This window comes from Plecotus auritus (assembly GCF_963455305.1).
Source record: "Plecotus auritus genome assembly, chromosome: 6".
Lineage (NCBI taxonomy): Eukaryota > Metazoa > Chordata > Mammalia > Chiroptera > Vespertilionidae > Plecotus > Plecotus auritus.
In genome coordinates, this window is record NC_137773.1 from 32,721,500 (window position 1) to 32,745,051 (window position 23,552).

The 23,552-nt window shown below is 41.1% G+C and overlaps 1 protein-coding gene across 5 annotated transcripts in view; it reads left to right on the forward strand.

Moving 5' to 3' along the window:
- The window catches only part of KLHL3 (kelch like family member 3), a 112,658-nt gene that overhangs the window by 66,149 nt on the left and 22,957 nt on the right, over nucleotides 1-23,552 (forward strand). For all 5 annotated transcript variants that reach the window (XM_080675818.1, XM_080675817.1, XM_080675820.1 and 2 more), the window contains 2 exons: nucleotides 7,630-7,746; nucleotides 11,205-11,354. In XM_080675818.1, the coding sequence (XP_080531944.1) occupies nucleotides 7,630-7,746; nucleotides 11,205-11,354 (267 nt within the window). The remainder of the gene's footprint in view (nucleotides 1-7,629; nucleotides 7,747-11,204; nucleotides 11,355-23,552) is intronic.

The following is a 23,552-nucleotide window of genomic DNA, read 5'->3' on the forward strand; positions in this document are numbered from 1 at the left end:
CAGTTTTTAACTTTATACAAATGGAACCCTGGTGTATACTAGCATATGTTTTTGTGCTGACTTCTTCTGCCCAGCATACTGTTTCACACGTCATTTCTAATTCTTACAAGAACTCACAAGGCAGAGGAGAAACTAAGGCATGTTAATAATAGATAACTTCATGAATTGAAGCTGATTGTGTCTGCTTCCCAGGTCCAAGCTCTTTATTAATGCACACCCACCCAAATGGGAGGCAGAGGTGAGTGACATTTAGTCATTACTATTTAAGAGTTTGGTGGTCAGACAGACCCAAGATACATAATGGCTAAGAGAAGTGGCTAAGAGAAGTAGTTGCCTTTAATCAGAGTTCTAGGAAAGCACCTGGAGTATGTTATTCTAGATGATTGTGTGGGGAAGGACTTATAAAAAAGGGAATATTTGAGCTAAACCTTGGAGAATGAGAGTAGGATTTTGGAAAGCTATTCAGGTTGAAGGATTGTAGGAAGTTTGGAAGAACATTGTACTTTGGGGGAAAGTAACCTGTGTGATGAGAATCAAGGGTCTTTGAGGGAGGCTGTTGGAAGATGAGGCTGAGGATGAAGTAGGGGTCTGTGGAGAGGGTTAGGACTTTATTCTCTAGGTCAGTATTTACTGAACTGTGTGCTGCAAAACTACATTGCTGTGAGATGTTTATAGGTGTTGAGGTTAAAAAAAGTTCTCAGGTTAGATACGTCAGACAATGGCTAAACAAAGGAACCAGGTTAAGAAACTGCAGGGCTTGTCAGAACTTTTATATGGTAAGGAAATTTGTAATCTCTAAAGAGGATTTGGGGGTATGTATGTATGTGTATGAAGTGTTCCCCAGGCTCATTTGGTCCAAGGACCCCTTTACTGCAGAATGTCTCCTGTCCCTAGTATTCTCAGGAACATGTTATGAAGAATAGTCTTGAGGTCACCTTTCATTGGTTGTCCAAATATTCTACAATGTACTGCATCTGTTGATTTTCCTTTTGACAGTTTGTTTCATTATTGATCCATAATTTTTTATTGCGAGGCCACCCTTCAGCGGGTGTTATAACCATGGGAGTCTGGGTTGCTCTGGGCTGTGGAAGTGCCCCTATAGTGCAGGTTTACTGGTTTAGAAATAGTTTTTCTTTTTGGTATTTTTTTTTGTCTTGAGTATCCCCTTTTCCACCAAAGAATGTCAGTTCAAATCCCACATCTGTATGTGGCTTGAGCCTGGGATTCTGATTTCTTGAAGATGAAATTTCTTCCCTCCAAGGCCACAGGAGATGGCAAGCTTCCTTATCCCTTCCCATAGCAGATGGATGGAAATCCAGTTCCAGTGTTACAGCTGGGGGAGCTCGCAACCTGACGGCACACCAGTTCCGGACATCAAAGCCATATCTACAGTGTACGGGCCTGTGAGCCATTTTGGTCTCAGCTTCTACTCAGCTCCCAGACTTGAATTCCTTTATATTTAAAGCACTTGGGCATTTCTCTTTTGCTTTTGAGTGTGGCTCAAATCTTCATTTTTTGGTAAGAAGTCCAGTTTCATGTGTTTGGAGCTTTGCGGAAGATTCCTTCCATGTCAGTTCACTCTGTCAGATTGACTGGAAGGCATTCTCCATCCCTGTGTCATGCTCCAGCCATTACAGGATTAGTGGCCCTGAAGTAATCTCTCAGCTTGTGGGCATTTCTGTCAAACCAGGCACTTCAGGGTCATGTGCTGGCTACAGGCAGCAGTGGAAACCTGAAGAGCAATTTCCAGGCAAGGCAATGCTACTGTTTTTGTTTTGTCATCATTTTTGTTGTTTCTGTGAAGTCAGATATTTGGCAGCATGCTATTGTAGGAAGAGAACCATGCACATTCCTGCTTTGGTTAACTTACTCATTCTTTCAATAAATATTTACTGAGTGTTTTCTATGTGGCAGATAGTGTGTTAGTCACAGGAAAGACATTGGTAAACAGATAAACACAAGGTCCCTGTCTTCGTGGAACTCATAGTCTCATGAGGGAGACAGATTTTATCAACTATGTACACAAATAAATAATAGCCACAAACTGGGAATTGCACTATGGAGGAAGCATACAGGGTGCTGTGAAAGTGTGGACTGAAAGCCAGTGGTTCTAATTGCTGCCCTGTCACCCATTTGCTGGGTAATGCTGGGCAGACCACTTTCTCACTCTCTGCCTCACTTTGCCCTTTGTGAGGGCCTCTGGCTGCTTCACAGGGCCCTCGTGAGTCTGAAATGAAGCAACTGTAAGAAAGAGCTCTTCGGTGCCCTGTAAAAACTCCAGATGCTGATGCTGTCAGAGCCAAGAGTGCAACTAGCTAGGTTTTCTAGAATCCGGGAGCCTTCAGACCAGGAAATCTAGCCGATGGTGGGCTGGTAAATAACAACTGCCTCTCCAGAAAAATTCTAAAAGCCCTGATTTGTTTGCGGATTCATTTGCTAATTTCCATGTTGTAAATATTTCCACCAAGACTGGTTCCAAACGACCAGTGTGATGCCACTAAATGCTGGGCTGGAAAGAAACACACAGGACGAGCTCCAGCCGCAGCACATCACTGCTGCCAGCTGTCCTCGTGTTGTGTGTGACAAGGGGTGGGAGTGTAGTTAACATAACTGTTGTTAAGCTTTAGTTTAAGAAACAACAACAGAAATCTGACAGAATCATTCTTGTGTCTAGAAGTGCTGTCTTCTTGATTTAAAATCATGTCAGTGGGTGTGGCAGATGCTACTGGCTCAATGCCTAGGAAAGAAAAGATTACCTAGAGGGGGTGTCCTGGGAGGACGGAGAGGGTGTGATTAGGATTATGGGTTTAGGAATGTAGTTTCCCAACTCAACAAACAGTCCGCCTAGGTTTTTCAACTAATTGTGCCTTTGAGATGCAATACTGCTTAATGCTAGAATTTGGATTTTGGAGGTAGAGGTGAATTCACATCCCAGATTCACTACTTCCTGGCAGTGTGACCTTGGACAAGATGCCAACCTCTCTGAGGCTATTTCTTCATCTATAAAATGTGAACACGATACCTATGTCACTGGGTTTTGGTGGATTAAATGTGATCATGCATGTAAAATGCCTAGCACTGTGCCTGTTAATGATCAAGTTAGTCCTTCTCAAATCTTGAGTAACAAATTAGGTGCATGTGTAGAACCTAGTTTTTTCTCTGATGTTGTCACAACTAGCTTCTTTTCCCCTGTTTTGTGTTTTGCCAAGTCACTCCCCTGCCTATTTTAACTTGAGTTCCCCTTCTTGATTCTCAGAACGCATTTTGAAGGTAGGGGTAGTGCCCCAGGCTCCCTGCTTTACTTGCAGGGTCAGGTACTGTCCAGTCTGACTGGGGGAGGGGGTGGTAGGAAGATTAGTTCATCCGGTGCTCTCTGGCCAGGCTTGTGTGCTTACTCAGAGGTGTAGTGAGCAGGGGATGATAAAATCTGATTTTCTCCATCTCTTCCCACAATGCAGTCTTGTAACACTTAATTAATTGGTTTTGAATATGAAGCAGGGAGGAAATGATGCTATTTCATTGTTTAAAATAATAGCTTGCCTTGTGGCATCTTATTATTTCATCATGGGACCATGGGAAGTATTTTCATCTGAGCACATATCACCCTGGTCCATGACTGAAGCCACAGATTTTTCTATAAAGAGCCAGAGAGTAGATATTTTAGGCTTTGTGGGCCATAGAGTCTCAATTTAGCTCTGCTGTTGTAGTGCGAAAGCAGCCACAGACAGAACACAAACGAATGAGTGTGGCTGTGTTCCAGCAAAATCTTATTTACGCAAACAGGTGGCAGGCTGGCAGGCTGAATGGGCCTGTTGGCTTTTGTCTGCCAACCGCTGTTGTAGACGTTGGAGAGGCAGCGAGAACAATGGCGAGAGCATGAGCACTGGAGCCGGTACGTGTGGACCCCAGCCCTGCTGCTTTCCGGCTTTGCACTTGGGCGAGTCCCTTAATAAGGGGCAGGAGTATCGGCTCATTGGGCTCTCATGAGAGTCCAGGGAGACGGTGTCTCTGAAGAATGGGGCGCAGGGATGGCACTTGGTGAATATCAGCTGTCCTTACTTGTTCCCCCTTGACTTGGCTAGTCCCCTGGTTTTTTTTTTTTTGTGTGTGTGTGTGTGTGGGGAGGGGCTGTTGGGAATGATTTTAGGCACATTGAAGGCTAATGCTAATTGGAAGTTTATTTGCTTGTTTATTTTTCTAGCATGAAGTCTAAATGAAAAAAAACATGTGGCCTTCTCTAGCTGCTGAGAAGGTCATTGGTGTTGCCCAGTGCTGTAGCTTTCACAGCTGAGTAGGTAAACAGTGCAGCTAAGTGGAACCAGTTGGACAAGTCAAGCCAAAAATAAAGATAAGGTTAAATATCGACTTCATTAGACTCAGCTTGCTTTTCAGCTTTTATAACAAAGACTAAGCTGGTTGATGGGGAAGGGCATGACCAGTAAATGCCACCTACTCAAGGACTTGCAGTTCATTCTTTAGCAAAGCTTTCTCAAACAGCCACCTGCTCTGTGCCTGGCAGGGCGCTAGGCTCACTCTCCTCCTGCCAGAGCTCACAGTCTAGTAAAGGGGAGTAGAAGGATAATCCCCACACAGGCAGAGGGGGACTGTGGCTGCTCACTACCTAACCCAGCAATGCCAGATTTCGCCAGCATTCTTTGGTCTGTGTCCTGGCTCTGCCCTCTCCACCAAGATTCCCGCCCCCACCTCCCAGTCCTGCCCTTTGCTTCAGCCTGGGCAGGTTCCACGGCCTCCTTACATTCTGAACTCATTTGTCCATTCATTCATTAACAAAGTATTTGTGTGTGTATTATGTGCCAGCAAATAACACAAGGTCCCTGTTCTCATAGATCTTAAGGTTTAGTTGGAGAAATACAATTATTCATAAAATAATGCTATGGGGGTGAGCAATATTGCTTTATGAGGGTTAATAATTTTTAAAAATGAACTAGACAAGGAAGATTCCCATGGGTGTATCTGTGTGTGTTTGTGCATATGTGGGTTATTTATACATATCTGGGAGCAAAATGTGCATACATAATGCTCCTTCTGTTCCATTTCTCTTCCCTGTCCATTCTGATTCCTTGATCAGTTCAAGTATGCCCAGCCTGACTTAAGTAATTATATGGGAAATATCAACATATCAGTACACACAAAAAATATAGTTAGGTTAAGAAAAAGTAGAGTCCCCTCTTGCTCCCCTCCTTCCACAACCCGGGGAAATACAGTTTCATTTCAACTTCATGTCACATTGTAAATTTTGTTGCAGTGTTTTCCCCTTTCCCTTAGAATTTCTTTTCTTCTTCCATCCACTTAAAAAAAATATTTCAAACCTATTGTAAAGTTTGAAAGAATGAACATTCATATGCTCTTTACCTGGATTCACCAGTTGTTAACATTCTATTTCATTTGCTTTCTTTTTCTCTCTCTACATATTTAATTTTTTATTTTGCTGAACCATTTGACAATAAATTGCAGACATCATGACACTTCACCCCTAAATATTTTAGCATGAACCTCTTAAGAACATGCTAAATAGAAACTTTCTTTTCTAGCCATAAAACCATTACCATACTAAAGAAACTTAACACTGATACATCATATTATCTAATATGTAGTATGTATTCAAATTTCCTAATAGTCTCAAAAAAGTCCTTTATGACTGTTTCTTTTAAATCCATGATCCAATCAAGGATCATGCACTGCATTTAGTTCTCCTGTCTCTAAATTCCTCAATCTAGAACTCTTTCCCCCCCCCCTTTCATAATATTAGCAGTTTTGAAGAATCCAGGCCCGCTGTCTTATAGAATGTTCCAAATACAGAATTGTCCAATTGTTTGATTGCTGTAAGATTCAGGTTAAACATTTTAGGGAGAATATGACTTAGGGGGTACTGTGTCCTTCCCATTAAATCACAGTCAGGAATATAATTTGTCCTACTATTGGTAGTGGTAACTTAGATCTCTTATTAAAGGTGGTATTGGTCAGATCTCCTCATTTGAGGCTCTTCTCCTCTACCCCATGTAATTAATCAATAATCTTCAAGGTGCTACTTTGAGAACTGTGAATATATCTTGTTCCCCAACAACTCTTCACACAATGATTTCAGCATCCATGGATGATCTTTGCTGAATCAAATATCACACTGATGGTTGCAAGATGATGTTTTTCTAATTCTATCATTCCGCCTACTTTTATTAGCTGGCATTTTTCTGTGAAGAAGAGCCGTTCCCACATTTTTTTGTTTTTAGCATTTTTATGGACTCATGAATTCTTTCTTTATTAATTATCATCCATTTACTATTGTTTGAACTAAGAATATTTTAAATTGAGGCATGATTTACACATAGTGAAATGTGTAGCTATTAAGTGTACAATTGATTAGTTTTGACAGATGCACTTGTTCGTATAACTGCCACCCTGTCAAGATATAGAACATATCTATCACTACAAAAAGTTTCCTTTGGCCTCTTCCCAGTCATCACCTTCACCCCCTTCTTGCCCAAGCAGCATGATCTGATTTCTTCATTATTCTCTTTTATGTTTAAATTTCCCCAAATGTTGGCAGTGAAAACCACATCTAGTAGGCATTATCTATGTCCATCTGTCATGTCCCCCTTAACCTTCGAGCACTTTCAACACGGTTTTTTGTTTTATTCTTTCTAACAGCTGAAAATACCCCATGGCATGGTTAATAGTTTAATAATTTCTCCACTAGTAAACGTTGTGTTATTCCCTTCTTTATCCTGTTAAGAAAATGTGCAGCAAACATCTTGGAACACATTCTTGCACCACTTTTGTGTTTTTGTAGGCTAGAGCTTTATTTTTTTGGTCAAAGAGTATGAACATTTAAATTTTTTGTTGATACTGCCAAATTCTTCCCTTCCTTTAAAAAGCCATGTTAATTAAGTTTCCACAAACGGTTCTGGTTTCCCCGCAGTCTTACCAACATTGATTTTTATCTGTCTGTGAGTTTATGGTAGTGCAGAGTTTGAATTTGGACTTCTCCTTGAGTAAGGCAAACACCCAAACCATAGAGTCTCCCTTTTGGTTCCAAGTCCAGTTTTGATTTGCGTAGAAATGAAATCTCTCTTCAAAGGAGAGGTCAAACCAAAGGAGAAATGTTTGCTATTCAGTATCAGAAATTCTCTGTCATTCAATGTCACGTTCACCATTACCACCAACTTTTGGCAGAGGGTCTTATTGTTTTTATTCTGTCTTAACCACGAGAGATTAATGAGGGGAGGGTGTGTGTGAATGGGATGATGGATAACAATGCCTCCAGGGCTTTTGGTCCTCTTGAGTAGTCTTTATAAAACTTGGTTCAGAGTGACTGCTCTGTATGTCTACTCTTAAATAACGATTGGAACTGATTTTTATTTTGCAGTGAACTTGATGATTCTACATTTGGGATAACAAGTTTATAATAACTTATGTGTGTATGTGTGATCACTCTCTTACATCAGCTAGTAAACAAAGACTTTCTATTTTTGTTTTATTTTAAATATTGAACTTTAAGTTAAACACATTTGTGGATGACTTTTAACTTTTTTTTTCTTTTTTCAGGTTGAGGAAGTTGTTTGAAAGCTATTGTCTCTTTGGTAAAGTTATCTATGTTGACTTCCTTTATAGGTATTTGAAGCTGTGATTTCGTGGATCAATTATGAGAAAGAAACTCGTTTAGAGCACATGGCAAAGCTGATGGAACATGTCCGTCTCCCTCTTCTACCGAGGGATTACCTAGTCCAGGTGAGTCCTGTGTGAAGAATAAGCCTCTAGGGTTAGCATGGGTTATCCTGGTTGTCTGGAGTGGTTGAGGAGTTTTCTGGGTCTTCTGTACTGGTTGAGGGCATTAACCCATCGAGTTAAATGTGAGGTGTTGTAGCATAAGAGCATTGGTTTGAAAATAAGACAATTAGGTTTCAGTCCCTGCTCTACTATTTGTTAGCTTGGAGTTTTTATTTAACCTCTTAAAGTCTTGATTTCTTCTTCCATAGAAGGGAAATTATAACAGAGCCCAAAAGGGTTGTTGTGGGACCAAAGGAATTGTAAATATGTAAGTTAGGTGTTTAGCATGGAGCAGGGTCAAACAAATGTTCAATGAATTAGCCACTTTTATTGTAAAGGACCAATCAGAAGGGTCATTTCCATAACGTTGCTTTGTTCCCTTTTGCGTTAGCTCTAGGCCACTTGGGGTCCAATTTGGGATTGATAAACCAACTCTCACAGGTGCCTGGAATGCATATTGCATCTACCCTGAAAACAGGGTGCCATATGTTTTCTCATCTAATCCTTATAATAACCCCCTGAGCAGAGATTATAACACCCTTTGTTACAAATTCTGGCTCTATCGCACACACCTTGCACTAAGCAGGCCACCACCTTTAATGCTCTCTATTCTGCTTATCTATTACATGACTTATTTTGTACAGCAAATGACATTACATACTCTTACAAGTAGGAGAGTTTAAAACTTAAATATATGAATGAAACGAAACTCCAAGGCATTAAGCCAGCCCTCTGCTATCCCTGACAAGTCTCTGGAAGGAATGGAAAGAGTGAAGGAAAGATAAGAGGATGCTCAGCAGCCCAGGAACCTAGCTCTGTCACTTCTCAGCTGTCTCACGCCGGAGAAATACTCAACTTTTATCAACCTCAGTGTTCTCTCCTCTGGTAAAAATGGCACCTGCCTGTGCAGGATTATTTGGGGATAGAATGAGACCATTCATGTGAAGCCTGAGGCCGTGCTCAGTGAATCCAGCTGAAATATGTCCTCACAAACACTTGTAAAGTCCTCAGCTCATGACACTGTAGTCCATAGGTCTCATGTCACGGAAATGCAGTCTGAACTCTTAACCTCAGCCCTCTTCTCAGGTGCTGAGCCCTGCATTTTGCACTTTGAATGGTACCACTGCCACCTGGTGGCAGCATATCCTTCCAGTAGAAAAGGTCCCCTAAGCAGAGGGACTGAACCTGCCAGAGCTCGCAGTGTCAATCTAATCTCCCACTGTCATGTGGGAAACTCATCAAGGTAGAAGTAGACATTTGGCCTCCAGCACAGTCTTGCTTCCACAGGGAGGAAGGAAAGTCTGTGGACCTGGGTTCCAGAGAAAGCACAAGGGGCCTTAGAGACCCCTAGTCACATCCTCCAGCAAGTGTCCACAACCAAAACTTAACAAAAGCATTAGGACATAGTTGCCAGGTTATTATGGCAGAGTAGGGTTCAGATCTGGAGAAGAAGGGGTCAGAGGCAATGGGCATGAAAACTGTTGTGTAAGACCCCCTTTTAAAGGGGCCTTTTCAGAACACCTCTGGAAGAAGAGGGTGTTTCAGTAACACTCATTTGACCTTGAAACTTCAAACTGGTGTTTCCCACTGGGGGTGGCTGATCGTTGAGGAGGAGGAGGAGAGAGGGAAAGCCCCGGGAAGACTTGCACCAACACTGTCGGACTTCTCGGGGAGGTGTTTCCTTATTTGTTTGTTTTCAATAGGTAACATTTATTAGGCTTTCATTAAATATTTAAAAATATTGTTCTAAGTACGTAACATGCTATATCTCTAAAATAAGTTTTTATTGTGATAAAATATATAACATAAAATTCATCATTTGAACCATTTTAAGTAGATCATTTAGTGGTATAAATTTCATTCACCATGCTGTCACCATCACCATATCCATTTCTACAACTTTTTCATCATCCTAAATTGAAACTCTGTACCCATGAAGCACTAACTCTCTAGGGGAGCTTTTCATGCAAGCTGAATGAGTTCTTTGGGAGAAATGCTATTTATGCATTTCTCTTTCCTCCCAAGGTTTTTTAGAGCTCCTCTCTCAACCTTTTACTTTTTTTAACTGACCCTAAAAGTTTATGATCTGTCTCAACCTGGTTCAGTCCCTCAGTGGGAGGATGAAAAAACCTTCCCAGAAGACAGAGTGTTTTTGGAAGTATTCTTGGGATTCATCTCTGGGGAAGGAAGTTCCCAGATGTGACAGAGGCCCTGTCTTACCAATCCTTCTTTCCCTGCCAGATCCAATGCTGCCCAGCAGGTGATGGCCCTGGCCACATTTCCACTCCTAGTTACAGGTGGGGACCTAGCAGAGGCTCAGTCAGGCCTTGTGCATGATCAGCTTGAGGTGAAGATAACTGAGGTGGGGAGGCCCTTCTCATTCTCCAACTGGACTTGAGCACCTCAGGGTCAGAAACCTTACGTTGTTCATCCTGGGGTCTAGTGCTGGGCTGCCCAACTAGAATCAGTCAATCAGTTAGCTGTTGAATGGAATTGACCTTTTCCAACAGATTCCAAGCACTTCAGCAAAAAAAAAATGAAGTGGCCTCTAGAGACCATACTGCCCCTTTCAGATATGCCACATAGCAGTCTGATCTGGACCAAAACGGTAGAGGTTTGAAAGAGCACCAGGCTGATTTCATCCCTGGTCTTGCTCAGGAAACATTTAGGACTATTTTTGCTGAGCACCTGCTTAGGCCCATAACTCTGGAGTAAGAGGTGAAGAAGCTATTGTCCCAGCTTAGATGGGGTCCAAGGTGAGGTCTGTAGGTGGGACTTTTGTGCAGGACATTTTTTCTACTCTTATATCTCTGCTCCGTTAGAGGGTGCCTCACTGGCCAGTTTTATCCTTAGGATTTCACTTAAGAATATGGATTTGAATTCTTCTTCTTGATAGTCACATGGTTTTATTTCATGCTTCCAAAGGTTGGCTCGTGGATCCCACCCTCTTCCTCTTCCTCACTTCTCCTCCCAAATGTTTGACCATTTGCCATAAACATTGTGATACATTCAAACCAGGTGGAATGTGGAAAAAGGCTTTCAGGACAACTAATTGTCTTTGTTTTACATAATCTCATTTTAAGCTTCAAAACAAACAAATGAAGACACAATTAGGTTGTGGGTAATTTTAATATGCCGATTTTATAGATGAGAAAACTGAGGATAAGAAGAATTAAGTTGTAGAGCTGGAATTTTTATCCTTGTTGGTTTGATGCCTGAGTTTAATCACTTTATTCCACAGTACTCTTGAAATGCAAGAGGTGACCACCAAGTTATAACTCTGTGGACCTTTCTCTTGAGGTCTGAGATGATGAATGAATGAATGAGTGTGGGAGTACAGCATGACTCAGCCTGGGGTGACAGCCTGGCAGATGTGGCCATGCTGTACTCCTGGATCACCTGTGGTTTATTACCTCTAGACAGTTGAAGAAGAAGCTTTGATAAAGAATAATAATACCTGTAAGGACTTCCTCATCGAAGCCATGAAATATCATCTGCTCCCTCTGGATCAGAGACTCTTGATTAAGAACCCCAGAACCAAGCCCAGGACTCCAGTCAGTTTACCCAAGGTAAGCCCCAGCGCAGTCACTGCCAAGAGTTGGGACTGCGTCCAGGGAGGGTGGCCTTCTGTTCCTGCCTCCAAGTCTTTCCTCAGCCAGGGCTGCCCTGCACCTTGGTTGTATTAGCATCAAAGAGATGGAGTCTACTGGTTCCTCTTGAATCTGCTGGTACCTCTCTCTTTTGGGCTCTTCCTCTCTTAAGAGTTTCAAGGTAATCTCCAATGTCACCAGGGCGGATTGAGAATACCTCAAAGCCCTTCCCTCTACCCTTCTCTTGTTTCACACCACGGTTTGGGCTACATTGCTTTTGAAAGCAGAAGAATGGCTGTATTGGTTTTGACTTAGTGCTGGCCATAACAATCCTCTTTCTAGGCCCTTCTTTGAGTCAGAACAATTCTAGTCTGGTTCCTTCCATTACCACAGAGCCATAAAGGACAGTTAGGGCTGCCAGAGGGGAGAAGGCGCTTAAGAAGTCTGATAGGTAATGAAGCAGGGAATAGAAATGGGAAACGAGACATTGTGAGGGACAGGAGGGGGTAGTCAGAGGAAGGAAAGGGTGAGCATAGGAGGGGACCTCATGATCAAGAGTCTGTGCAGGGTTCTGGATGCTTTGCCTCCCTGCAAGTCTCCTCCCTTCTCTGGTCCTCAGGTTCCTCATTTGCCGAATGAAAGATGCTGCACTAGATGGTCTCTAACATCCTTTCTGCCTTGGCATCGAGTAGCCTTCCTAGGATCCTAACATACGGCTGAGTGTGGGAAGGTTCCAGCCAGTCCAGGAGGTCCCTTAGAATTTAGATGTGTGCCTGTGTGGGAAGAGAGGGGGAAGAGCATGGTGTGGGCTACTCCCCAGAGGGAGAGCAGGAGCTGGGTCCTTTGTCTTGAGGCTTTTATCTCTCTCATGTAGGCAGGAATGTTAGGGGAGGTTTCAGGAGAGGGTTTCAGCAGAATATTCATCAGTTTTTTAGGTGTGCTCCCTTAGATTCATGGTCTCCACTGATTGGTCAGTGTCAGGGCAGGGGGTCTTTAGTCATTGCAGCTGGTCCTGGTGTCGCCCACCTGCTTTTGCTGCTTTTCTGGGTCTGAAGCTGAACTACAACTGAGGCCTAGATGTTCTCTCTAGGGAGGTGACCTGTATCTGCTGTAAAGTGCTCTGCCAGCTTGTTCAGCTATCAGTCTCAGCTTCCCTATTCCACTTGTCTGGCCCACTGACCCGTCGCAAACCAGCTAATATGGTGGAACCAGTGTTTGACTTGAGTCTTTCTCACCCTCCAAAGCTGTTCTCTGAACCCATGACAACCTGTACCTTTGTAAATCTGAGATTATGTATATACCTGTCTTCCTCCTGCTGTCTAGTGCTGGTTACAAGGGGCAGCCACAGGGCAAGGGCCTTGGTCTGAGTGGCCACTTGCCTTACTGAATATTGACAATCTTTTGTTTTATTTTGTTGAAATAACTCACTCAGGCTTCTTCATATTTTTCAAAATGAAAATAACTTAGTTTTCTTTAATGATAGGAATATGTGCTCAATTTAGATTATTAAAAGGATACTGCAATTTTGAAATAAATTTTAAAAATCTCCTGAAATCCCTCCACTCAGAGGCAATCACTGTGATCATTTTGGTGAATTTTCTTTCAGACATATCTCTGTGCACTTATTCACAAACAGATAAAAATGTACACTTTTAGATAAATGGAATCTTGCTACATAGATTAAAATCTTTTTTTCCTCCTACTCAACCATATTTTACAGACTGCTTTAAATGTGTTATCAGTAGAGGTAAAATCAGCATTTAAAGTGTGATAGGTACATGGTATTTAATTATATTTATGTACCATTATTTAACTGTCCTGTATTGATGGATTTGCAGATACTTCTATTTTTAAATATTATAAACATTTCTGTGTCAGACATCTTTTAAAAGCTGGCATCTTGTTTTGGTTTGCATTTCTTTAATGGTAAGATTAATCTTGGTTGCATATGATTATTGGCATCTGTATTTCTTTTCTTTTTTTAAATTCTCTATTCATGTCCTTTGTCCATTTTCCTATTAGACTGTATGTTTTTTTATCGAGGGGTTTTAAGGTCTCTTTTTTTGTTAAAGAGGTTAGGCATTTGTATATATTTAAAACATATTTTTTTCTTAGTATGGAGTTTGCCTCTAAACTTACTTATAATGTTTTTGAATCCTCCAAAACAGTTTTTAAAATAATAAATATATTTTTATTGATTTCAGAGAGGAAGGGAGAGGAAGAGAGAGAGAGAGAAACATCATTGATTAGAGGGAATCATTGATTGGCTGCATGTTGGACCGAGCCCGCAACTCAGGCATGTGCCCTTGACCGGAATCGAACCTGGGACCCTTCAGTCCACAGGCTGATGCTCTATCCACTGAGCCAAATTGGCTAGGGCCAAAACAGTTTTTAAGTAGTCAAATTGATCTAATTTTTACTTTATAGCTTAGGTTTTGTATCATGCTTATGAATGTTTTCTCTACTCTGAGATTAACATGAATATTCCCATGTTTTCTTTAAGAACTTTTATGATTTTTGATTTATATTTGATGCACTTGATTAATGCACTTACAGTTTGTGTTAAGGAGTGAGGGTAGGAATACAACTTTCTTTATATTGCAAATAATGAGCCAGATGCTCCAAGTTATTTTAATTAACCAATCTCCCTCTCTCCCATCGATTTGAATACCACCTTCATTTTGATGTAAATTTCCACAAGCTTTGTGTCTTGAGATTATTGATTCTAAGGTGCACTGTTGTTTTACATGGAGGAGGGTTTTTCCATCCTGGGTTTTTAGCAGGCCTTGTTGCGATGTTCCTTGTTTGTGATGTTTCTCTTTGGAAACTGAGGTTCTCATACTGTTATCAAGTGTAATGGCATCTTTCCTGGGTAGGGTATTCTGGAGCTAAGGAAATGCTGAGGAGCTGGTCCAGTTTCCTTTTGGGGAGGCCATACCCAGTGACCTCTCCTTTCCTAGACCCCACATCTAACTTTTGCCACAATACCCAGAAGAAGATGGATTAAAAAAAAAATCAAAGCCCATTTTGTGTCTGAACCTGGACTCAGCGAGCTGAGCCCCCCTCCCCACTCCCCACCTTCCCAGACACTGAGTCTGTAGTTGAGAAGAGTCTGCCCCTTGTTTCATGAGGCCAGTGTTCCCCCCTGTGGCCTGTGCTCCCCACTGTGAACCATTTATTTTCAGAATGAAAATGTTTAGATTCCTGGGCACATAGCCTTCTGCAAGCAACTTGAACCAGGACTTCCTTTGAATCTGTTGAAGGAATTAAAAAAAAAAAAAAAAAGCATTGCTGCTCTTTAGCCCATTGTTCCCTGACTTTAATCCGTGAATGATTTAAGATTAGACTGTTCAACCTGCTTCTCAAACTCTATTCCTGTCACCATTGTTTGAGCTCTTAAATTAATGAGGGGGATCCCCACAGTGGGTCTGAGGAATGGAGTATGTGAGGGAAACTCTCGGATTGTCATTAAATCATCACAATAATCTGCATATCCAGATTAAGTTATTTGCCCAGTTACGTACTAGTAATTGCAGGGCTGGGATTGAACCAATGTCTGTTCCACTTCAAAATCTGTGTGCTTTTCCTTGTACCAAACTGCCTTCCAGGACAAGTTTTCAGGTTTTGGTGGCAGATGAAAAGGATTCTTTCTTTTTAATTATAAAAATCTCCTTTAATTAAAACATTTCATTCCTCTAATTAATAGATGCATTGCCAATACATTTGCTTCTTTTTAAAAATTAAGACTATTTTTCGAGCAGTTTTAGGTTCACAGCAAGATTAAGGGGAAGGTACAGAGATTTTCCCTGCACCTCTGCCCTGATACATGCATATCTTACCCTTATTCTGAACATCCCTGATTATTCTCTCTTAAATTTAGATTTATGAGGAATAATAATTTTATACATGTTTAAAGTCACTCTTTTTAAGGGTGCAATTTGATGAATTTTGACAAATGCATACATTCATGTAATCACCATTCTAATAAAAACATCGAGTATTTTAATCACTCCAAAAAGTTTCCTGGTGCTATTTTGTAGTCAAGCCTTTTCTCCCACCCACAACCCCCTGGCAACTATTTCTGATTTCTGTCTTTGTTCTTTTGTCTTTTCTAGAATGTCATATAAATGGAATCATGCTGTAGGTAGCCTTTTGAGCTTGCCTTCTTTCTCTTAGCATAATGCTGTGAGATTCATCCACGTTGTTGCATTTATCAGGAGTTCATTCCTTTTTATTGCTAAGTAATTTTCCATTATATGGATGTACTATAATTTATTTATCCATTCACCAGTTGATGGACATTTGGGTGTCCAATTTTTGGCTATTACAAATAAAGCTGCTTTGAACTCATGCTTCCAGATTCACTTATAGATCTTTGTGTGGACATATATTTTAATTTCTCTTGGGAAAATACCCAGGAGTAGGATTGCCCAGGTTGTATGGTAAGTATACGTTTAACTTTATAAGAAATTGCTAAACATTTTTTTAAAGATGGCTGCACTATTATGTATTTCCATCAGCAATGGACGAGAGTTCCAGTTAATTTATAGTTTCCCCACTATTTGTATTATCTATTTAAAAAAAATTTAGCCATTCTAGTAGATATGTAGTGATATCTCACTGTGGCTTTAATTTGCATTTCTTTAATGACTAATGAGATTGAGCATCTTTTCATGTGCTTGCCATCTGTATATCTTCTTTAGTAAAGTCTCTGTTCAGATCTTTCCCCTTTAAAAAATTGGGTTATTCTTATTGACTTGTAAGAATTCTTTATATATTATAGATACAAGTCTTTTATCATATACACTGAGTGGCCAGATTATTATGATCTCTGAACACATAATAATCTGGCCACTAAATGTATATCCAATATAATAAAAGGCTAATATGGAAATTGTCCCCTCGACCAGGAGTTCGACCAGCAGGCAGGCTGGCCAACCACCCATGTCCCCTCCCTCTGGCCAGGCTGGCCGGACCCCACCCATACACGAATTCATGCACCAGGCCTCTAATATATGTGTGTGTGGCCAGATTATTATGCGTTCAGAGAGCATAATAATCTGGCCACTTAGTATGTGTGTGTGTATATATATATATATATATATATATATATATATATTGCAAATATATGTCTTGTCTTTTCATTTTCTTAGCAGTATCTTTAGGAGAGCTGAAGTTTATAATTTTATGAAGTTTTTTTATGTTATAATTTATGTATTTTGTGTTCTATCTAAAAAATCTTTGTGTAATCTAAGATCACAATGATTTTCTTCTATACTTTCTTCTAGAAATTTCAGAGTTTTAGGTTTTACATTTAGGTCTATGTCTATGATCTATTTTGAGATAAAAAAATGGTATGTGAAGGGGTCAAGGTTCATTTATTTTGCATTTGAATGTCCAGTTTTTCCCCACAGCATTTACTGGAAACATTCTCCTTTCTCCACTGAATTACATTGACACCTTTGTTGTAAATAATTGACAATATATGCGTTGGTCTATTTATGTACTCTATTCTGTTCTTTGTATTTATTTGTCTATCTTTATAGTAATACCATGTTGCCTGAATTACTAACTTTACTGTAAGTCTTGAAATCAGGTAGTGTGAGTCCTCCAATTTTGTTCTTCAATGTTGTTTTGGCTGTTGTAAGTTATTTGCATGCCCATATAAGTTTTAGAATCAGCTTGTGTATTTCTACAGAAAAGCTTGTGGGGACTGGTAGGGATTGTGTTGAATTTTTAGATCAATTGGGGGAATTGATATATTAGCAATACTAAATCTGATTCATGAACACAGTATATAGCTCCATTTGTTCAGGCCTTCTTTAATTTCTTAGCAATGTTTTATAGTTTTCAGTGTATAGGTCTTGCTAGGTTTAACCCTAGGTATTTCATAGTTTTTTGATGCTGTTGTAAATATTTTCTTTTAAAATTCAAATTTCTGATAGTTTATTATTAATATGTAGAAATATAATTGGTGAGAAACCTTATTTAATGGAGAAAGAGCGGTCAGCTTGATGATGGCATCATTCTTTTCTGGAAAATGTTCAGAAGATGACTGTGGGCCCCAGGCTGACACTTCAGGGAGATATTTAGGGTTCCTCTCTAGGGTGTTAGCTTCTCCACTAAACTGGCTCCATGATTTCAGGCATTTATTCATCTGTGTCCTTGGCACAGAGCCTATAGGTGGCACAGAGTAGGTGAGAGTAAAAGTTTTCATGAATGAGAGATATTTTTAAAGAAGAAATAACCTTGTGGAGATTTAATACTGACCATTTCTATTACCCATAGTTGTTTTCCAATGCTTTCAGCATTTATACATGTGGTTTTGCATGATTGTTGTGAGGATATGTCCTACATCATATCCTGTTTTGATCACTAATGTAGATCGGCCCTAGAACATTTAGTTCAGCCCACAAGTCCAATATTGATTAATCCAGTTGTCGTTAGAGAGTTAGATGTTGTAAACCACTTAGATTAAAAAAACAACACTGGTATTAAACCATAAACTATCATGCATGCATTAACTCATTAATTTGTTAATCCACTTATCCAACACACTTCCATTGAGTTACTAATTGCCAGCCACTGGGTTAGGTATTAGAGCCACAAAGACTAATGTGAGCCGGTCCCTTCCCCAAGGTGCTCCATACTAGGTGGAGGGACATTAGATGTTACAGTGGACTCTGTAAGTACCACATGGAGGTATGGGCAAGACACTTTATGAACATGGAAAGGGGTAAGGAGCTGGGGAAAGCTTTCTGCAGGAGCTGAGGCCTGAGCTGTCTCCAAGGTCAAACGCAAGTTTTCCATGGGAGTGAACATCCAGAAACTGGTTTCGATGACTGCAGGAGAGAACTGGCTCACACCATCTGATGGCCCTTAGAGTAATTTGTACTGTGCTTCCCTGGGTCATTGTTGTTATCACCAAAGGCATTAATGATGATATAAGCAGGACTGTCTAAATCCAGCTTCCTTGTGTTTTAGACAAAGCACTTTATATACGTTATCTTGTCTTTTTAAAAATTTTAAAATATTTAATATATTTTTATTGATTTCAGAGAGGAAGGGAGAGGATGAGAGATAGAAACATCAATGATGAGAAAGAATAATTGATCAGCTGCCTTCTACACATCTCATGTGCCCTGACTGGAATTGAACCCAGGACCCTTCAGTCCGCAGGCGATGCTCTATCCACTGAGCCAAACCAGCTATGGCTACATTATCTTGATAACAACTCTGGAAGTTCTAATGTTGTAGAAAAGTGAGATTCAGTGAGATTGAATGGCTTGCCCAGCTAAGTGGCAGCATGAGGGCTTGGATCTAGGTCTGGCCAACTCAAAGCTTGTGCTTTTGAGCCCAGTGATGATAATAGCAGATCCCAGTTGATGAGCACTTAGCATGTGCCAAGATTGGGCTAAGTGATTTACATTTATTATCTCATAGGATTTTCAAAATTGTAATTACCCTCATTTACACATGAGGAAATTGGATCTTGGGTTATGTCACCTATTCATTAGGTTTTAGTTACCAATTTCTGCATCACAAATTACCCTAACCTTGGTGGCTTAACACAGCCACTGTTTGTTATCTCGTAGTTTCTGTGGGCAGGAATCCCAGAGTGGCTTAGCTGGGTTTGTCCTGGACAAAGGCCTCTTACAAAGGTGCAGTGAGCTATTGGTTAGCGCTGCAGTTACCTCCAGGCTTGTTTGGGGAGGATCTGACTCTAATCTCACTCTTGTGGTTACTGGTAGGCCTTAGTTCCTCACCCTGTGGCCTCTCAATAAGCTGCTTACATGCCCTCCTGACATAGTAGCTGGCTTCCCCCATAGGAAGTAATTCTACTACAGGAAGAGGTTGAGAGAGCACGCCTGAGACAACAGCTGTAGTCTTTTTGTAACCTACTCTCAAAGGGATGTCCCATCACTTCTGCTGTATTTTATTTGCTAGATATGAGTCACTAAGTCTAGCTCACACACGGGGAGGGGAATTAAGTTATATGTCTTGAATGGAGGAGTATCAAAGAATTTGTGATGTATCTTTAAAGCACAACTAGTAAATAGCTGAGCTGAGATTTAAGCTAAGGATGACAGACTATAGACCTTGTGCTTTTTAACTGTACTATTATATTACCTCCAAATTTCACAAAAGCATTTTAGCTGGATTCTGTGTGGAAAGAAACCCAATTCCTGCCCTCTGGGGACTTAATTTTACGAGGTCCCTCTGAGAGAGTAAGATAGAAATATATCAGTAGCCAAGTAAGTGGAGAAAGAGGAGTTAGGAGATAATTGGGCTGGTTGGCAGAGCAGCCACAGGAATTCCAAGGGCAGCCTAGGTTGGGCTTTCCTGAATTCAGTCCAGATAGGTTTGCTGACAGAGCTGACTGAGAAACAAGGTGGCAGAGAGAGATTGCATTGTTCTCAGCAATTCTCAGCAGTGAACCTGTTTGCCAGCCAAACCCTCTCCCTTAAAGAGGTAGGATTCTGCCTTGAGATAGCTGCAGAGACTAATAAGGATGTTTTCTTCTGAGCCATAAATGCCCCATCATACTGACACATTCAAGCCGGAACAGCTAATGGCATCATCTGGGCTCCCACACATTTACTGCCCAGCACTTTCCCTGAGGCTAGGTTGCTATGGACAACCACAGGCTGTCTCCCAGCTGCTTGAAACACTCCTACTCTGCCTTGTTCCACAGATTGCAGTGGAGAAATGAAGTTCCAGGAAGATGCAAATGTACCCTTTGGAGATGTACTGAGCCTGGCACATTTCACTGTAATTTCAGTTCAGCTGACATCTCTATTTAAAAATGACACCATGCCCTGGCCACTGTGGCTCGGTTGGAGCGTCGTCCGGTACACTGAAAGGCTGTGGGGTCAATTCCTGGTCAGGGCACATACTTAGGTTGTGGGTTTGGTCCCTGGCTGGGGCATGTGTGAGAGACAACTAAATGATGTTTCTCTCTCTCCCTGTCTGTCTCTTTCTCTCTCCTTCCCTTCCTACCCTTTCCTCTCTCTCTCTCTCTTAAAAAAAAAAAAAAATTAATAAACATCCTCTGGTGAGGATTAAAAAAACAAAAAGCCATTTGGGCTGAAAGTGGGTGTGGGCTGTTTTGCTTTCAGTAAATGGTATTGGAAACAAGGCTGTTGGCATGGTGGGTAGGATGACGTCTCACCTGGGCCAGGCCCCTGGGTTGGCCCTGCTCCTCTTCCATATTGACCCTTTAAATGGACTCAGGCCACACCTGGAAAGCACACTGAGGTCTTGAAAAAGCCCCATCATCACCCCTGGAATCAGTGGTGATGCTCACTCTCCCATTCATAGATCATATGTCCTTTTCTACCATTTATTGGGAGTCTGTTCTTTAGCAATTGCTTTAATAGTAGCGGCAACAGTAATGACTTTGGAGTTGATGTAATAAAGCTGACACTTAGTGTGTGCTATTTACCAAGCACTATGCTAAGTACTTTATATCATTTAAGCCTTTTGACACTCACAGGAGAGACATTCTATTATCCTGATATTATAGGTAATGAAAGTGAGACTCAGGAAGGGTAAGTGCCTTGCCCATGGTCACACAGCTATTTGGCTATTGGGCTGATATTTGACGCCAGATGTGTCTGACTCCAAAGCCCATTTCCCATCCTCTCTTCCCCAGTCTTGTTCTCTCCCATTGCTGGTTCTCTCCCCTACTGTCTCTGCACCTTGGCTGTCAGTCCTTGCCTGGAGCACCTGTTGCTCAGGAACCTGCTGGGACAAGTCTTCTGTCTCCACCTCGACATGCTCCTTCGGATGAATTTTTGGTGTTAGCCCTGCGGCCCCACGCACCAGGGTAAGAGAGAGTCTCATTTCCTGCCCTGGCCCGAGGGACCGACTGGCTGGGCCTGCCTTCTGCCCAGCTCACCGGTCATGGAAGAGAGTTTGGACACACACTCTACTCTTGCCTGATGAAAAAAGTGTGCAGAGCCCAGGTTGTTATGCTCATCTTAGTGGAGTGTATAATGACTATGGGATTAGGGTTAGGGTCTTGGTCCACAATGTGCTGGAAAGCTCTGCTATTTACCTAGTGCTCCTCTCCCTGACTGGTCTCTGGTAACTAATGGCTCTCAGACACAGAGTCGCTGTCATATCATGAGGAGGGACCAACATGCCTTCACTCCCACAGTCTTACTGGTAAAGTCAGAATCATCCATGTGAAAGGGAGCATTTTATATTTATTTAAAAACCATTGTGTTATGCTGGGAGTGAAATGTCCTTCCTAAGGAATCAGGTAGTCTTTCCATGGTCTCACTCACTAATCTCCCTAAAATAAATGGCCATTTGACTTTCCAAAATGAGCTTGTTTTCCTTGGGAATTGTCCGGTAACCATCCCCCCCAATGCACAGTTGAGTCTGCTCACCCTTATTCTGTCAACCAGAACTCTCCATTCACCAAAACTTCTGCAGCCTTCAACACAGTGTCAGCTGAGACCTGGGGGGTGGGGTGAGGTGCCCTGAGAGACGCCCAAGTGCATTGCAATTCTTGAGCATGATTAAATCATAATTATTAGCCTGGAACCGGTTCTTTAGTTTATTGTGATTCCCATATGACCACTGGTAGTTCTTAACTCAGGGTTACCTTGAAGGATAAATGTTAAAAGTAGGGATCATTAAATAAGCTGATTTGATTCAGTAATTGCTATTAAAGGCATTACAAATATTTAGTAAATTGGATTTAGGGGTGTTGGGGAAAGAAACAAACATGTCTATTGAACTTGGGACTGAGATTTTCTGAAAATGTAAAATGAGGGTTTGCAATTAGAGAATGGTTCAGGGCTTGCCCTGCTATCGCGTGGTCTTAAATAACTAGAGGTTTATAGTTTCAGAGATGTAATGCCTATAGATCTTGGCGAGTACTCCTTTTTGTCTAATTGGTTGCTAAGATCAGGTATCTATGTAAACAATCATTCGTTATTATTCCAGACAGGAAATTTTTTCTTTTTATTGTGCACAATTACATGATGATGAGTGTAGTGTTCCTTGTATGATGACTTTTTGCAAGAGCTGCCATAGAAACTGGATTTTTTATACTTAGGAGACAAGCAGAAAGATACTTCTCTCTGCTTTGGGCTACCTCCACATTTTCAGAAACTGATGGCCTATTCCACAAAACCTCATAATTACTTTTTCCAGATCATTGCACAAATTTTGGATATTGAAAGTCTTCTCTCACCAGTGGTTTTATGAGCTCAAAGACAAGTTTATTTTGAAAACCTTGTCCTGTATTATTTTTGTCTTTCTACTCATGTTTGATTGGCACATTGAAATTTTTGTATTTCTATAATTCTGTTTCTGTGTACTATGAAAACTCTCAGAGATGGGTGCTGGATTTTCTTCAATGTGAATGTACCACCTGGTACCCCTGGTGGAAGGTGGTTTCTGGGGATGGTCAGCTTTCCTGAAAGCTTTGCCTTTTAATTTACAGCTTGTATAAAGAATAAAACCTTTCTTCTGATAATTGAGTCAAAAGATGGAAAAAGCTCTCTTTCTCTTTTTATTTTGTTTTTCCTCAGCGTCCCCAAAATTGTAATCGGGTGCCTAATATGTCTTAACCCAAGAAAATGAATTTCTGGCCTGTGTATTTTCCCCCTTTAACTGTGTATGTCTTTCATTAAACTCTTTGCATGTGCTATTTGCTATTCATTCATTCTCTATTCTAAATAAATATTTGAGTTCTCACTTTGACATAGCACCATAAGGCCCTAGGATTATCTTGGTGACTGAGATGATAAATTTCCTGTCCTGGCAGGACTCACTGTCTAGGAGGGGAGACAAGGTCGCCAGACAGTTAAAGTACAATGATGGGCAGTTTTAATGGAAGAACACAGGGCATGTGTGATCTCAAAGAAGGGACATATAACTCAGATTTGGAGGTCAGAGAGACCCTTTTGGAAGAAGTGACATGTAAACTGAGACCTGGAAGAAGCGTGTGAAAGCAGAGGGATCAGAAGGGGGAGGAATGTTTCCAAGAGTGGGAACAGCATATGTGAGTGTGTTGGGTGCCTGAGGTCACTGGGGGGAAAAATCTTAACACTGGTCTATTCTCACTGAGCTCCCCAAATTAGATTTCAAAGAAAATCTTTGCAATAATTTGCCTTCATTTTAGCTTTACCAACTCAAAACTCGAAGGACAATGCAAGT